Source organism: Eurypyga helias, unplaced genomic scaffold (genome assembly GCF_000690775.1).
Source record: "Eurypyga helias isolate BGI_N326 unplaced genomic scaffold, ASM69077v1 scaffold6623, whole genome shotgun sequence".
NCBI classification, from domain to species: Eukaryota; Metazoa; Chordata; class Aves; order Eurypygiformes; family Eurypygidae; genus Eurypyga; species Eurypyga helias.
This window is the reverse complement of record NW_010243089.1, coordinates 1-17,167: the sequence shown is the minus strand read 5'-3', so window position 1 is coordinate 17,167 and position 17,167 is coordinate 1. Positions and strand designations below refer to the sequence as shown.

Here is a 17,167-nt window from a genome sequence, read left to right as displayed (position 1 = left end):
TATCCTCACAAAACAAGAACAGGGGCAAACCTATCTCCACCTTCCCTTCTTCTAAGGTTACCCCCTGAAAATCTTTATCACTGTTCCCAACCAGGTGAGCAGAAATGAAGTATCTAACTGGATCTCCACTGTTAATATAATTGGGGTTTTTTCTATTTTGTAACTCCAGTAATATTTTTAATGTAAATCAGGAAAAAAAAAAATCTGAGAAAATGATCCTTTACGAAGTTTTAAAATTGAATATTGAGTAAACAATTCTACTTCGGGCCTCAAGCACGTGAAGGTGATTAAGTCTACAATCTTTGTGCTTTATTACATCCTTCTACTCTAGATTGAAGAGGGTGACTGCTCGCTTCAGAAACAGCTCTTCATTTTAAGATGTGATTTGAAAACAGTGTCTTTGGCATGAGACTAACTTACGCCTCCAGAGACCGAAAACCGCACAGGAACTCACGTGCAGAGTATGACAACAGCTTGAGGGAAGAGGTTCTGATACTGCAGACAACACTGTAAGACGCGATCATCGTTGTTCTCATCACTCAGGCCATCTGCAAGTTCAGTAAGACAGTGCTGACATTTCAGAAGTACCTCGCTGTAAGAAATACTTCAGTGGAGTCATGGGCGTGGTTTTAGATGCCATACTCCCCAAAGGAGGACAGACAAGTGTAGAACACACAGCGGAGTTTAGGATGCTTAGCTACTACTCCACGCAAAACCACCACGGTTTTGCCAGAAAACCTCAGGTGAGCCACAGATAAATTTGAATATGTTAGATTTTGTGACGACTGAGGCAAAAGCAAAAGCAACCAACATATCCTTTGCTCATAGGTAAAATAACTGCATGAATTTTCACTAAGTAATCCCCCACTTAACAAGAGATGTACCTAAAAGTGAGAAACAGTTGATAAAACAACAGTGAGCTAAGCACCAGTCTGAATAAGGTATTTGCATACTGTAGCCTTGGATAAGCTGAGATGGCTGCTGTAAGCTACTGGCTAATTTTAATTAGCAAACTGCAGAGTGAAGACTCTGTTAAATCCAAAATTTAGTGCTAAGGTTTACACTACATGAACTGCAAGGATTAAGTACCCAAAACAAACTGATTGCACGTATATTACATATTTTTTGAGAAGCAAGCTGCATGGACTGCCCCCACAATTTTGAATCTTGGTTTTTGAGACACATGTAGATGAACTGGACTGCAGGGATTGCTTTGTCCCGAACATGCTGCAACATCTTCCCCTTCTTCAAGTTGTCCAACTCTTGTAGAACGACCCAGGGAATTACTAATGCAAGTCTGCCAACACCTGGAAGGGAAAAAGAACAACCAAAAAAGAAAGACATTTTGAAAGAGCTACGCACACTACTATAGAGAACATAAATATGGTGTTTGAATTAAGTTAACACTTGTGGGTTTTACCAGTAGTTTTCATACTCCATGCTCAACAGTATCTAGTATTAGAAAATGAACAACTGAAAAAGCCAAGTGCCCTCTTTCTAACCTAACCTCACGATGGCACTACACTGGTTACATGTAAAAATGACAGTATTAGGCAAACAAAAGGCAGATTAATCAGCAGAATACTTTGACAATGCTGTGCAGTAATATTATAATAATATATTTGCAGCAATTATCATCTTGTCACACACTCACTGTAAGGTGTTAAAGCAAGGTGACAGCACCTGAAATAACAGGCTGAAAATACCCGCATGACCACAACAGTCACTGTGCCAAAACAACCGTCAATTAAGAGGAGCAATGGTTTGTGCTAATTGCTAACTAGCATTCCTAAACCAGGAACAGGAAGTATGGATACTGGAGCATGGTTTTACTTGGATCTAAGTATGGTCTGAACTTTTGTGGTGGTGCATTTCTCACCATCAGCTCCTGGACTGCACTGTGGCCTAAGAAACTCCTGCCAAGATTTGGCTGTTGTGCAGTGAAGCGTCCCTAGACCGTACCAAGCACTCCCACACTGCTGAGGCAGGGCACGGCACTAACCATACTGGGAGCTTGGCTGGCCGGCCACGGTGCATACCAGGAATTCGACCGCCTGGCCACGGCGGGGGATAGGAATGAAACAGCTCATCATCCCCTGACAACCGAGAAACACACCAAAACGGGCAAGTTGGTACCACCAAATACTGACATTCCAGTAATTACCAACCCAAGGTGTGGCCAGGGTGGACATTTACTGATGCCTAAAGTCAATCACCTCGCAACCCTGTAAACAGCAGTTCCAAGTGAGACCTTTTGAGCTCTCCTGGGCCGCAGTGGCTGTGCTTAGTGTCGCCCCCTCAGTGGGATGCTGCTCAGAGCCCACCACCACTAAAGTTCGAGGAGTCAACTCTTTGCCCGCTGAGAGATGCAAAGGTGCCTGAAGGGCGTTATTTTCAGTGAGCTCAAGGGGAAATTTTATCAGGTACCTTGGTATGTATCTATACATCTGTGCGTGTGCATACACTTTAACAAAACTATTAAGTCTGTGATTAAGTTGCATTGATTCACTGATAATTAAGTTTTGCTAGAAATTTTATATAATCTACTCTTGTGATTTATCTATCTTAACAGTTTTAATGAACCTTAAATTGTTACTATTCTGTCTCAAATTGCTGCTATTCCAAAGTTACAGAACTCACAAAAGCACCACACAGGGATCACTACACCTAACCCCTTAGACATAAACCGCTGACCAGGTCTGGGACTAGAGGTGGATTCAGCCGCTCCTACACTTCTCTCTGAGAAGTTTAGAAAACAAAGGGGCCCACTCTGAACTTCCTCACCCTTTTTCCCTAATCCCTGTATAAATCACACCAACCCTATTTTAACTTGATTTCCCCGACCCTGCGTAAATCACCTCTCCCGATGCACGCGTAAACCAGTTTACCCCAACGCTGGTTTAATTTTACTCTGGTACGCTTTCCCATGTTGAACGAGTAAGAGCGTGAACCCTGCCATCGAATTCTGTGAAGCCGCCCTTTTCACGTGTTCACATTAAAACAGCTTTTCCCGCCAGTAGCTGTGATGCTGACCTTTTAAGCGGCCTAAATCCCGCTCCTTCGCAACAACTAAAGCTGTTCTACACGAAATACATGGTAAATCAGAAATTTAATGACTCTTTCGTTGGTCCACCAACCACACATACTTCAATTTTTCTGTCTCATTCACATCATAAGCATACACTTTTTTTTAAAAAAATACATTAATATCCATCTGCTTTTTAGGAAATAGGTCAGGAATCAGCAGCCTCCTGAACATAATGGGTCTGGTGCAGGACCAGAAATTGGGAGCTGCAATGTTCTAAAAAAGGTGTCCCAGTGTACACAATGCAACACTGTTCCTAACACGGGAAAGGGAAATACAGTCTGATACACTCCTGAAAATTATTCAGGCCCTTAAAGTTATTTTCCAGGCAGCTGTAGTAAGTGTATTCTTCAGCTGAAAGCACCAAAATTCCAAACATGCCCTCCAACAGCCAACATGCACTATCCTAATCCTGCTAACATTACATTACCAAAAGCTTCACAACATGTTAAAGCCAAATGTTAAAGCCAGGATCTGCAATCTGAATTCCTGAGAAATTGCCCACACATCTCATGAATTCTGTGACCTTTACCAAGACAGAAATAAAGCACTGGCTGACTGCTTATCAGATTTAAGATGTTTTTAGATTTCTAGGGAAAAAAAAAGACAGAAAACACCATTACCACTAGTAGTGGATTAAGTGCTAAAAAGTATCTTCTTACAATAGATAGGACTTATTTACCTCTAAGAACGCATACACGTTCCTGGGAACATTGACCACGATTCTCTGTAGGTACATAGGTATAAGCCCAGTAGGTTCTACTTTCATAGCTGAGCTTTCCTTAAAATGCAGCCTATTCGGGTTCACAGAACCAGCCTCTGCAGTGTGACCCTCTTGCCTCAATGCTGCCTTTCCAAGGAGCCCACATTTGTTTTTCTTCACACAGCCTGAAGTCCTTAAAACATTTGCTTTTTTTTTAGGAGGTCTGATTGATCACCGTGTGTTCACATACCTGGTATATCCTCAGATTTCAGGGATCTGACAAACTCAAGGTGACTAATCATTATATTTGTGTCGATCACCACTAGTATGTTCAGACCAGAAGTAAAAGCTTCTGGAAGGAAAAAGAGAAACAAGCAAACAACACAGTTGTGAAAATTCAGTTGGGTGCTCTCTACTCAGATCATTAACCAACCGTAATAACTAGCTGCAAGTAGATACATGTGGTGGTGCATTTCTTCCCCTCTTAGCTCCTGGACAGCTCTATGGCCTTAGAGATTCACGTCAAACCTCACCCATTGTGCAGGGAGTTTGGCAGTTAAGCATCCCTTATCATATCCAAACACTCTTGCACTGCCAAGGTGGGGAATGGCCATACTAGGGGGCAGTTGCCTGGTTAAGGTGGGGGGTGAGAGTGAAGTAACTCATCCCCTGCCAGCCCTCACCCTTATCCCAGTCTGGGTAGATCAGTACCAGCTGGGAATTCCAATGACCACCTGCCCCAATTAAGACCAGGATGTAAAATTATTTATGCCTGAAGTCAATTATCTCACAACCCTATAAATAGCAGTTCCAAGGATGACCCTTTGAGCTCTCCTGGACTGCAGTGGGCTGCACCCAGCATCTCCCTCTGACTGGGATACCTCTCAGAGGTCATGAACTCTCAAGTTTGTGAAATCAGAGAACAGTTGGCACAACCTGGGCTGAGCTCTTTGAAGCTCGTTGAGACTCAGCTCTTTGCCTGTTGAGAGATGCCCTGACATCTGACATGAATATTTTCACTGAACTCAAGGGGAAATTTCAACAGGTACCTTCATACAAATATATGTGTATCTATTTCTGTATCTGTCTGTGTGAGTGTATGTGTGCAACTTTATGTTGATAGCTCTGTTAAGTCTTTAAGTTACTGTACTGATTTATTGGGAGTTAAGTCCTGCTGGGGAATTGTATGATCTAATTGTGTGACATATCTGAATGGTGTTAAAGAAATTTGAATTGTTGCTGTCCCACACTGTTGCTATCCCAAAGTTTCACACCAAGCACAAAAAAGTGCACACACTGTGACCCTTACCCTAATTCCTTAGACATAAACCATTGACCAGGTCTGGGACTAGGTATGGATTCAGCTGCACCCAGACTTCTCTTTGAAGGAGTTAGAAAGCAAGGGGGTCCACTCTAAGCCTCGTGACCGAACGGGAGTAATGTCCTTGTCCCTTTTCCCTAGTCCATATCACAACAATCCAATCCTGATTTCCCCAACTCTGTAAATAATTTTTAATTTGTGTACAAACTATTTTAATCTGTTGCTAATTTGGTTTTTGCCTTCGTATGCTTTTCCATGTCAAAAAAGTAGTAGAGTGGACCTTGCCATCAACTTCTGTTAAGTCACACTCCTCACAAATTCATATTAAAAATAACAGCTTTTCCCCTAATATTTGTGACACTGATCTTGTAAGCAGCCTAAACCACTCAGCATAGCTTCCATTTTGTGTCAACACACCAAAGAACATCAAATCACGACATACCAGCAGGATTATTTAAATCCTGTTCTGGAAGATCTATTTCCATACTGGTAAGTTCTCCACAAGCCTGTATTACAGACAGTGCCATCCTCTTCTGAACACGAGCGACATGCAAATCTTCAACTATCTGCATCTACAATGAAAAAAAATCTGTATGTATTAAATCAGTTGTAAGTAATAACTTACGTTTGTTGCCAGAAAAGATGGTTTTGCATTAATGCTGTTGCATTAAACAGATTAAAAAAGAAAAATGTTAACTTGGTACAGCAAATGTAAAGCCATGAGAACCTTCTGCATAGGATCCACTATAAAAAGTCCACAAAAGGTGTCCAAAATACAGCCTAGAAGGAAGATTTATTTATGACCTTTCTCCCTGGTACCCAAAAACTTTGTTCCATTTTTTGCTTCTTAGACTGCAAATTTCCTGACAGGTGTTTCTTAAAAAAAAAATGACTCTTTTCCAACTTGAAAGTTAGAGTATGGAAAATGAGGTAGCTCAAGTATGTAAGCAACTATGAAGGCCCCCTATGGGGTGGGGGGGAGGGGCTGCCTTCCTAATCCAAGTTCCTGATTAGCACTACTTTTGCAAGTTTGTTCAGTATTTGAAGAAAATGGTGTAAGTTTTCTGAGGTGTAGATCATAAGGCAACAATGCAAAAATACTATGGAATTGTCCACCACCCTCAGTACCATGAGTTTTTAACACAACTTAGAAATGTTAAATTAAAGCATTACTAACCTCTTGGTCTGTTTCTGGGTTCTCACTATCTTGAAGAGATGGAAAGACTTCAAAGCTCTGTAGGATGAATTAAAAAAACCCATAATACCACAAAACATCAAGGACACCTGAGGAACAAGTGACCCCCATGTCAAGAGTTTCTGAGTATAGCCCTTTAGAGTTAAACAAGTACATCACTAACCTTTTGGACAGACTTTACGTTCGTACCTTCCTGATGGGAGTCAGACGTGCACGGGACCTCAAAATTCTAGAAACAGGTAGGAACAGAAGTAGAACACGTATCAGTCTTTTCATGTGCTTTTTAGAGAATACTGAGTATTCCCCAAGTGAACTGAGTAGGTAACATAAACCGTATTTTCAATATCCATGCTGAAGCATCTACAGTATCATTTCAAAAGGGCTTAGAAGGATGGATTGCTTTGAAAATAGTGTCTTACACAACAGTAAGCCTATTTTTCCAATCTCTTGTGGGTTTGTGAATGTTTTTCTTGCTCTGGGCTTCCCAGTACAAAACAGACATGAATTTAACAGTGAATTGAGCAAAGGATCACTGTGATAATTAAGGACTGGGGCATGTCATGCAAGAGGCTGAAAGAGCTGCGACTGGTTGGCCTACAGAAGAGAAGGGGGAGTCTGAACAATATTTATAAATATCTGATGAGAAGGTATAAAGAAGACTGAAGATTGCCAGGGCAAGAGGCAATGGGCACAAACTGAAACACAGTTTTCATTAAACCCCCAACTTTTTCACAGTGAAGGTGCTTGAACAGGCTGCCCAGGAGGTTGTGGAGTCTCCATCCTTAGAGATGTTAAAACCTGACCAGACAGAGTCCTGGGCAACCTGCTCTAGCTTACCCTGCTTGAGCAAGGGGGGCTGGACTAGATGATCTCCGGAGGTACTTTCCAACCTCAACGATTCCATGATTCCGTATGTAATTACTATCTTTGCATACAGGCATCATTGCACTACTGCAACGTCAACTGGAATCTCCAAAAAATGGCAGGCATGTTAACGCTCAAGATGAAGTTGAGGTGCAGAGTGAGAACTCAGAAATGAACTGATCACAGCCAAACGTGAAGTTTTGCAGGAAACGCACAAATTTAGGCCTAGATCTACAAGTTCTCCTGCCACTACTTTGCCAGCTGCGAGCACCTGTTTGGCAGGCAAGTTTTCTTTGGTTCAGTTTATTCATTCAAAAAATGATACAACCCTGTCAGCTCAAAAAAAATACTCTTGCCTTATACCTAAACTGAAGTATCCCTCACCCGCAGCAGCAAAGCTATGAAAACCTATGTGCAGACACAGTCCTAATACGCAAGACCTTTATTCTTCTCGTTAGTTCAACCATTTAGCAGAGCACAGAAACATTTTAATATGGTTTACATGTTACATGCTTAACATGGATCCAAAAAATCCACCTAGTTAGCTATGAAATCCTGTTTGAAATCTGTAAGAGGACATGATGCTTACGTAAGAACTGCCTGCCATTCAGAAACTAGCCCAAAACATCTACCTGCATAACGTGAAGTACTGGGTTCTCATTACCTGCTTAAAACACAGTGCTGTGGCTTCAAAGTCCCTTTCTTCAGTCCCTGAATTACCAGGGCCTTTACCAGAATCTGCATCCTGTTTTTTCCGTTTACGAGAGCCCCGTCGTTGTGAGGTTTCAGTTGAATAGTGTAATGGTGTATGTTTATTCACATGCCGTTTTTTGGTAGAAAACTCCTTATGTTCTTCTTCATATTCTTCTTCCCAAGGCCTAGGTAATGTGCTTGGCTTCTTAGTGAAAGGCCTATCCTCATGACCAGTCCCTGCTGAGGTATCAGATGGCTTTTTTGGAATTCCGACATCTTTGCTCCGTTTTTTTGACCCCTCTGCCTTTTTGTGTGGTACGTGTAAACTGTACACAGATGACTTGAATTTTTCCAACATCGTTTGTTCCGCTTTTAACTTAGGTTTGCAGAGTTCAGCATTCTGTGCCTTTTTCTTCAGTGCCTTGTCTCTCTGAACTGCAAAGCTGTGCCAGAGCCTTTTTCCTTCTGCCCCATCAGAACGACTTTTGCTATAACTTTCCCTGCTAGTCGTCGCTACATCAGGAGTGCGTGTACTTTTTCCATGTTTAACTTCTTTGGGTTTAAATTGGATAACTATTCTCTTTTGCTTTTCAGTTTGGATTAAAGAATTATCTGTGGTTTTGCTTCTGTTTGGAGATTTTCCTTGGGATCTTCCATCAGCGCCATGAGAAATACTAGAGCTTTGGTCTTTCTTCTGCTCTTGTCCATCTTCTTTTATTTTGAATCTACAGAAACATTACAGAAAAAAAAAGTAATGTAAAAGAACAGGAGCTTACAAAACTGAGAAAAAGCTTCTTCCCCATTCACCACCTATTGGTTTGAGAGATGCCCTAAAAAGGCTACTTTTGTCTTACCAGACAGAGAAGTTTTAACAGTAGTTTAATAATATATGAAGTGTGTCACCCTAATGTTCGAGTGTGCGGCAGTTCAACTTGGGCGGCACACTGCACAGCCTTAAACAGTGCAGGATAAACAGACTGGAGAACTTGGAAAAGGAACAATTGATGGGAATATAGTAACCTTCCACAGAAATCATGAGTGATATGAAAACTGAATAGGAAACTTAGTATTTTCTCTGCTCTGATAAGCAAGTTTATCATACACTAGGTTTAAAATATCCAAAGAAAGTTTCTACCCTACTCCATAACAGCTGTCAAAAACGTTGGGGAGGCAAAGGCCTACGAGTGTTTGTCAAGTGGACAGGTAAAAAATGCACTGATGGTCATCCACCTTCTGACTTAGGAGACACCTGTTTCTTACAAGCTGGAACAGTGTACAACAGGAAGAATTTTTTATGCTTATCTTGTTTCACATATTCTTTCCTATGCAAGTCCTGCCGGCCACTGTCAGGGATGGGGGATGGGACTGGACAGCACTTTGGGGCAGTTACTGCTTTATGGTTGTATCACACTGCACCAACAAACAGTGCGCAACAGCATACATACAGGCAGCTGAAACTCCCATGACTTACAGCTCCAGACTAACAGGGAAACTGCAACAAGATTTTGCCATGATTAAGAAAATCCAGAGCTTTTCCATCTCAGGATTCCTGAGAACATTCTCACTTCATGTGAAGTGTTTTTCAAGCACTGTTTACATTTGCTACACTCAAGGCGAACGACTGCTTTCTTTGCCTTGGAATTAACTACTTAAAGCATCAGAAGTCAACGAATTCAGGACTACAGGAATCTATTAAAAGTACTAAGTTCACTGCAGAACCATCCTCCGGACTTCACTGGAGCCTGGACCCTTCCTTTTGCTAACAAGATGTGTGTAATATGCAATACAGATCAACAAGGTAGTGCTCAAGACAAGAAAAAAAACCCCAAAACTAAAAGCTTTTTATGACAGCAGTGTTGGAAAGAGACCATTCTTATCATTCCTACCTTATATGAAGTGTAGAAGCACACATCAGAGTTGGAAGAAAAAAAAAAATTCTGAACTCTCTCTTCTCAGCTACCTCAAACTGTCCATCTTTGACAGAATCCACTCATTAATGCAATGGCAAGACTTCATCAGTTAAACAACACATTGTATTTGGTGAACAAATCGAAGGCAAGCCTTTAATTCAGTATTGTCTGTGATGGTTTTGTTGTTACACAGTTCTATTTAATGACACAGCAAGAATTTACCTCTGAAATTCTGTCTCTCTTTTCACAGCACGGTTATAAGATCTTCTGTCATCAGAGTTCTGAAAGAAGGAAAAAATCCAAGGGCTTAGAGAGGAAACTGCAGTTTAAAAAAATGGTCATACAATGGAACAAGTATTTCATACTAGATTTTTCATGATTTTGAATGAGTTAACCTTGAAAAAGGCAGCCATGTACCTTGCTCTAATTTAGTATTTAGGTTTTATTGTGTTTAACAACAACGCAAGGGGAAAAATGGAATGTGGCACACAGTCCTGGGTTATAAATAGAGAAAGCTCAACTAATTAAACACAGTTAGGATTCGTGTATTTCATATACTCTGCAAGTGTATCAGTATGCAAAATATACAGTTTTGTGTATTTATAAAAATCCTTAGGGAAAAGAAAGTTACCTGAAGACTGTTTCCAGCCACCCCCGGGGTAAGGGTGAAGAGAGCGCATTTCTATGGGAGGCTTTTGTGCATCCCATGAGAGATGTGTTATTAATTCTCATCAGATTTACTAATTAGGTGTAATGGTGGGAAACTGCCGTTACGTAGGCCCGTTTAAAAGTAAAGATGGTCCCCAAAGAACGAACTTGAACAGTCCTTGCTTAGAATCCAGCTACATCGTTGCTTGGCATACCTACATTGCAAGCTGCATCTCATTCCTGTTGCAGAGTAACTGGAAGGCGACTGTGATCGGGGCAGAACAGAAAGCAGTTTATTACTGCAGCTGTGGGAGAGAACAGCAAGCCGCAAAATGACAGAACCTGCTGGTTGGAACTCTGCCCAACAAGGCACTTGATTTTTATGTATCTTTTGGTTACATGACTCAGTTTTCCCAAAACTACAGTAGAGTGTAGGAAATTACAACAGGGAACGATAACATATGGATTACTTCAGATAAGGAAGCTCCAGACATATGTCCTTTTACAAATAATTCACTCCTTCAATAACTAGGTCATGCTGACTGAGTGAGGCCTTTAGGTCACGGCTCCAGACATTTCCCACACCCAAGAGGCCTGCAAAGGCCTACGAGGCCCTAACTGTTTTACTTCCACATTAGAAAGAACTTCATTAAAAAAAAAAATCACAGGGTTTCAGAAATCAGCGGAATCCTAAAGAATTGAGGAAATGTTGAGAACTGCCTGTGGTTGGTTCTGGACTGCTAACAGCAGCAAATCCAATGAAATCGTAACTTAAGGGCTGTTAAAGGCTGCTGCCACTGAGAATCACATCAATGCAACTGGCTGCAGAATGAACTGTTCAGCTCACATGATCATAACCAAACAGGAATCAAAGTGTTTTATTGGCTTATTAACCACTCAATTCCCTGGCAATCCATGCCAACTACACTCTCAGGATCAATAGTAGCAATACAACAGAAAAACTGCAGTACACAGGTACAAAATGATACCAGATCAGAGGACTTTGTACCAGCAAGTTTTAGTCTCAACACAGCTACATGACACACGCTGGCACACACGCTCATGCTGCAGGAGACATGGCTGCTCCCGTAGCACTTGCTACAACCTACTAACATAGGGGCTACTGAGAAAGGCCCCACGCGAGGTCAGGTAGACACCCCCGTAGTGTGGGACCCTACGGGGTGTCCCCCCGTACTCCCCCTCCACGAGCTGGAATGCAAGCTACTGCCTGCGACTGGCAGTGAAGGTCGGGGGGAGGTGGAGACCGCGATGCTGGTGGGATGATTTCTGGCAATGTCAAGCCCAGTTTGCTGCCCATCTTATCACTTTTTCTCTTCAAGGTCTGTTCCCCAAGAACCATGAGTTTCCATGATGGTTTTTAGTGTTTCTTTTCAACCTAGCTCCTGCTTTTTTCACAAGTCTCCTGATAATTTTCACTTAATTGGGTCATCTTAAGCAAACTTTTTTACTTTCCCTTTAGCATTATCAGTTTGGGGTAAATGCCCTCTCGCAGCAGGCTGGTTTAGGTGTTCTGTTTACAATCCCATGGCTATTGTATCACCTGCTGTTTGTTATCCAGGCCGTGTTACCAAGAGACAGCTGTGCCCACTCCTCCAGACAGCTCCACGTAAAGCTGTTCTAATTTATACAGTGACAAATGTCCTTTCATTCATACTTACGTAATTACATGCCAAACCACTAAAAGTCAACAGTCTTTAAGTTCTCTGCAATCTGCAGTCATGCTTACACCACACAAAAAAAAAAACCACCAAAGCCCCCCCTCAATCATGCCTAAATATGACTCTACTTGGATGGCTCACTCTTACCCGTGAGAGCTGAAGATACCTCTTATCTGTACTGTGATCACACTGAAGAAACACTTGCTGCCTTTCACAAGTTTCCTTATCGTTTTGCTATTACTAGTTTGGGTTCTCACCGTTGCTCGGGCTGGTCAATATCTGCATACAGCAATATGTAATGCTGTCGCAACCAGGCTGAAGTCATGCAACAGCTAAAACCCTGCATTCTCCCAACTGGGACAGGCATTACCAACAGCAATACAGCTACAGTACGAGGCTTTAAGCGCACTCTTTGTATTACAGAGGCAATAAAAAAACCCACCACCTCAGGATAAGTTAATGTTAAAAGAAATTGAATAATAAGAAATTCAGGAGAATAAAACAGTCACAAATATTTGGCTTTGAACAACGTTCTCTACGTGAGCAAAAGGCTTCTAACATGTTGTGCTGAGTTGGGATAGAGTTAATTTTCCTCACAGTAGTGATGTGAGGAACTGGGGTTTAATTTGAATTTGTTATAACATTAGTTTAACTTCGTAGCTTTAAAGCCACGCCGAGGCACGGGTTAACCACCAATGTTAGTTTGGTTCTGCTTTTGTATTGCTTTAATTACTTTGTTCTGTAGCCATAACTCTCTGTCCTAGCTGTCCTGTAACATGCCCCGTGATCTTATACAAACCACTCCTCTTGTACGAACCACTGATCCAGTAAAAACCCAGTTTTGTCTGACCACATGCGTGGGGAACAAGGACTTGGCAACAAGAACGGCAGGGGGTGAAAAGTGCACTGTGACAAAGACCTGCAGCCTTCATCCCAACGACGACCTAAAGCGACCACCAGAGTAAACTACACAGGTGCAAAGAGGAGGAGTCTGGGGCGTGACATATGCTAACGACTTCTCTAAACTAATTATAATAACCCACCCTATTCTAGGAAATATAATGAATATGTAACCAAGAGTCATGTATACAGAACACTTTTGATTATATAAAGAATCTGCTTAAGCATTAAGGTGTGCAAGTTAGGTGGAGCTATCCCCCTTGCACCCGGCGCTGTAATAAACATACCTGCTTTGTAACTCTCCGAGAGTTGTAGGGTTTGTTTCCACACGTCAGTAGCTAGTACGAAGCTATGTTTTGGATTTGTGCTGAGAAGAATATTGGTATTCCTTCCCTTTTTCCTTTTTTTATTACATATTAGTAGTAGTAACAGTATTTTAATTATAATTTAGTATCAGTAGTATTTTATTTGTTTTCATTTTATTAGTAGTAGTATCATTATTTTATTTCATTCACTACTTTGTTCTTATCTCAACCCACGAGTTCTCTTACCTTTTTTTCCTCTGATTCTCCCCCCCATCCCACTGCAGGAGGGGGGAGGCGAGAGAGTGACTAAATGGTACTTAGTTGCTGCATGGTTAGAGAATTTGGTTCTGAAAGTACATCACTTACATGCCCACGTGCCCAAAAGCTGAGCCACTGAAGAACATCAATACAATCAGCAGGTGGAGCAGGCAGCTAAGATTGCAGTGGCTCAGGTAGATCTGTACCAGCAACATAAAGGTGAGCGGTTTATGGCTCGGTGGGGCCATGACACCTCGGGCCACCAAGGGAGAGTTGCCACATGCAGATAGGCTTGTGATTGAGGGGTGGACTTGACCATGGACTCCACTGCTCAGATTATTCACAAATGCGAGTTGTGTGCTGCCATCAAACAAGCCAAGAGGTATGGAAGGCGATGGCTGAAATATAAATATGGGGAGGCCTGGCAGGTTGACTACATCACCCTCCCCAAAACCTGCCAGGGCAAGTGCCATGTGCTCACAATGGTGGAGGCAACCACGGGGTGGTTAGAAACTTATCCTGTGCCACTGCCCCAAATACTATCCTGGGCCTTAAAAAACAAGTCCTGTGGCGACACGGCACCCCAGAAAGGATTGAATCAGACAGTGAGACTCATTTCCAAACCAGCGTCATAAGACACTTGGGCCAAAGATCATGGCACTGAGTGGGTGTATCACATCCCCTACCATGCACCAGCCTCTGGGAAGGTCGAACGGTGCAATGGACTGCTGAAGACCACCCTGAGAGCAATGGGAGGCGGAACTCCCAAACATTGGAGGCACCCCAGAAAGGATTGAATCAGACAGTGAGACTCATTTCCAAACCAGCGTCATAAGACACTTGGGCCAAAGATCATGGCACTGAGTGGGTGTATCACATCCCCTACCATGCACCAGCCTCTGGGAAGGTCGAACGGTGCAATGGACTGCTGAAGACCACCCTGAGAGCAATGGGAGGCGGAACTCCCAAACATTGGAATACACATCTGGCCAAACACCTGGTTAGTCAACACCAGAGCATCTGCCAATCAGCTGGGCCTGTGCAGTCAAGACTTCTACACACTGTAGAAGGAGATAAAGTCCTCATAGTGCATGTTAAAAAAATGCTGGGAAAGACAGTCTGGGTTATTCCTGCCTCGGGCAAATGCAAGCCCATTCGTGGGACTGATTTCACTCAAGGACCTGAGCACACTTGGTGGGTGATGAAAGAAGATGGGCAAGTCTGATATGTACCTCAAGGGATTCGATTCTGGGGGAAAACAGCCCATCATGCATTAAATTGCATGATGGACATCAACTGCTGTAGATAAGCCCTGTTTTGAGGTTTGTATTCAAGGAATTACTACAGCAGAAATCACCTGAGCCAATGGAGGACAAGCCTTGCCAGAAGTGTAGCAGTGACCTGACCTGGCTTTGACACCCAATGGTCTCAGGTTACACTTCAGCTCTCCCGACCTGAATGACCACAATGGATGGAACCCAAAGTCATGGACTAAATGAACCCAATGGATGGTTTATGGACATTTTGCCCAGGTGGCCCTTAGGCTACAGGAACAGTATGTGTGTATTACATCACTGGATGGAATGGGAAGGGGAGAGGTGGTTACTGAGAATGTGTTGAATAGTGTGTGATCTAAGCATAATGTAAATGGCATGACAGAAGGGGCAGAGAACATGCTGGTTTTAGTTGGGGCAGAGTTAATTTTCCTCACAGTAGCTGGTATGAGGCAGTGTTTTGTATTTGTGCTGAGAAGAACACTGCTAACATGCTATTGTTTTCAGTTGTTGGTAAGGGATGTTTATGCCAAGTCAAGGACTTTTTCAGTTTCTAGTAATGACCTGTGTTCCCAGGTGCTTCTCCACAAGAAGCTGGGAGGGACACAGCCAGGACAGCTGACCCAAACTGACCAAAGGGACATTTCATGCCACCAAATGTCATGCTTGGTGTAAGTTGAGGGAGTCAGCCAGGAGGGGAATCAGTGCTTGGGGACAGGCTGAGCATCAGTCAGCTGGTGGTGAGTGCTTACATCATTTTGGTTTTCTTCCTTTTTTTTTATTATGTATTATCATTAGTAGTAGCAGTATTTTCATTACTTTTTATCATCATGATTAGTAGTAGTAGCATTAATATAAATATATTATTTCATTTACTTTCAATTATTAAACTGTTCTTATCTCAACCCGCAAGTTCCCTTATCTTTTTCCTCCAATTTTCTCCCCATCCTGCTGGGGTAGGAGAAGGATGAGCTGTGTGGTCTAGTTACTGACTGGGGCTAAGCCTCAACACATGTGTAACGGCTGATAAGGCCATATCATCACCCTCATTTATAAACACTTCAAGACATATGGGGACATTATGTTAAGGCAGTTAAAAGCTCTCTTATTTCATATACACCTTACAAAATCCAAGGGGAAAAAAATCTAGCAAACTTAAGTATGGATTTATTAAACTACTGATCCATTGGATATTACATTACTGGCAGGAAATGACTTCCTGGAAGTGGATTCAAACAACAAAAAAGAATGGGAAGCTACATACAAGCCTGAGCAAAGAGATTATCTCTGTAGCACCTGCATTTGACAAGCGATTCAGTGAAAACTTACTCACTAGATGCAAATATGTACCAAAGAATACTAAGAAATTTGGTCAATGATTTATGTCTCGGCGGCTAAAAGGAAATACTTTAGAGCTGTTTGCTAAAGTGGTACCAAGCACAATTCGTGAGTAATCAGTAAATTAAGATATTTGATCAGATAACGAATACCCCAAGAGAACAGTACCAGGGTTTGTAATAGTTTTAAGCTCAGTTTTCCTCAACCAGGAAGACAGACCAAAAAAAAAACCACCACCCCCACACTACTCATAGCCTCTGGAGAAAAACATAAGCTACTTATCTAGAACTTGCAGATATCTGACCAATTCAACCCTCTTGCTGTGCTTAATGACCACATCTTTACATCTGATTCATCCTTCTATCTCAAGACTGCTAAACAACTCATGCTTTTGAACACAGGGGTTTGAATTAAATAAAGATGATAGTAATAGTAGAGCCGTTCCTACTTTGTCATCCTGGCCATCCAAACCGTCTTCCTTTCCAGTTAATTTCTTCAGTTTCTTTTTAGGCATCTTCAAATCCTAAGAAAAACAACATTTCCATTATTATTTATTTCTAGTTTTTATTTCCAGATAGTATATTTAAAGAGATAATTAACTGCATAGAGAAAAACATACTCTAATACCCTCTTGTTTTCTTATTACAGAGCCACAGCAGATTTCAACCGGGTTAGTTATTCACATCTCACGACAGCGAACTTCACAGAAAAACCAGACAGCGATTACTTTACGGTCTCCTCCAGAGACACATATTTTGCACCAGCAAACACACCAGACGAAGAGAGACCAGCATCCTTTGACGTCAGCCATACAACCGTCAAGTTTTAAGGCGGTTCCAACTCCATAACCCTCGCCTTTGCCCCCTTCCCCCGGGGTGGGGGTAATACCGTGATGTCTCGCGGCAGCGACACCACCCCCCACACAAACTAGTCCCGCGGCTGGGGGGAAGAAGACGAGGGTAAAGGCAGGCTCCTCAACCCCCCCTTCAGCACG

General features: G+C 42.2%; 1 protein-coding gene across 1 annotated transcript in view; it reads right to left on the bottom strand.

Moving 5' to 3' along the window:
• SWT1 (SWT1 RNA endoribonuclease homolog (S. cerevisiae)) overlaps positions 1-16,687 on the bottom strand; it is a 35,229-nt gene extending 18,542 nt beyond the window's left edge. Inside the window, exons 1-9 of the mRNA XM_010149277.1 lie at positions 16,622-16,687; positions 9,994-10,052; positions 7,833-8,586; positions 6,468-6,533; positions 6,287-6,343; positions 5,552-5,681; positions 4,039-4,140; positions 1,119-1,307; positions 455-548 (exon numbers count right to left, since the gene is read on the bottom strand). Coding sequence (XP_010147579.1) covers positions 455-548; positions 1,119-1,307; positions 4,039-4,140; positions 5,552-5,681; positions 6,287-6,343; positions 6,468-6,533; positions 7,833-8,586; positions 9,994-10,052; positions 16,622-16,687 — 1,517 coding nt within the window. The remainder of the gene's footprint in view (positions 1-454; positions 549-1,118; positions 1,308-4,038; positions 4,141-5,551; positions 5,682-6,286; positions 6,344-6,467; positions 6,534-7,832; positions 8,587-9,993; positions 10,053-16,621) is intronic.
• Between the last annotated feature and the right edge of the window lie 480 nt (positions 16,688-17,167).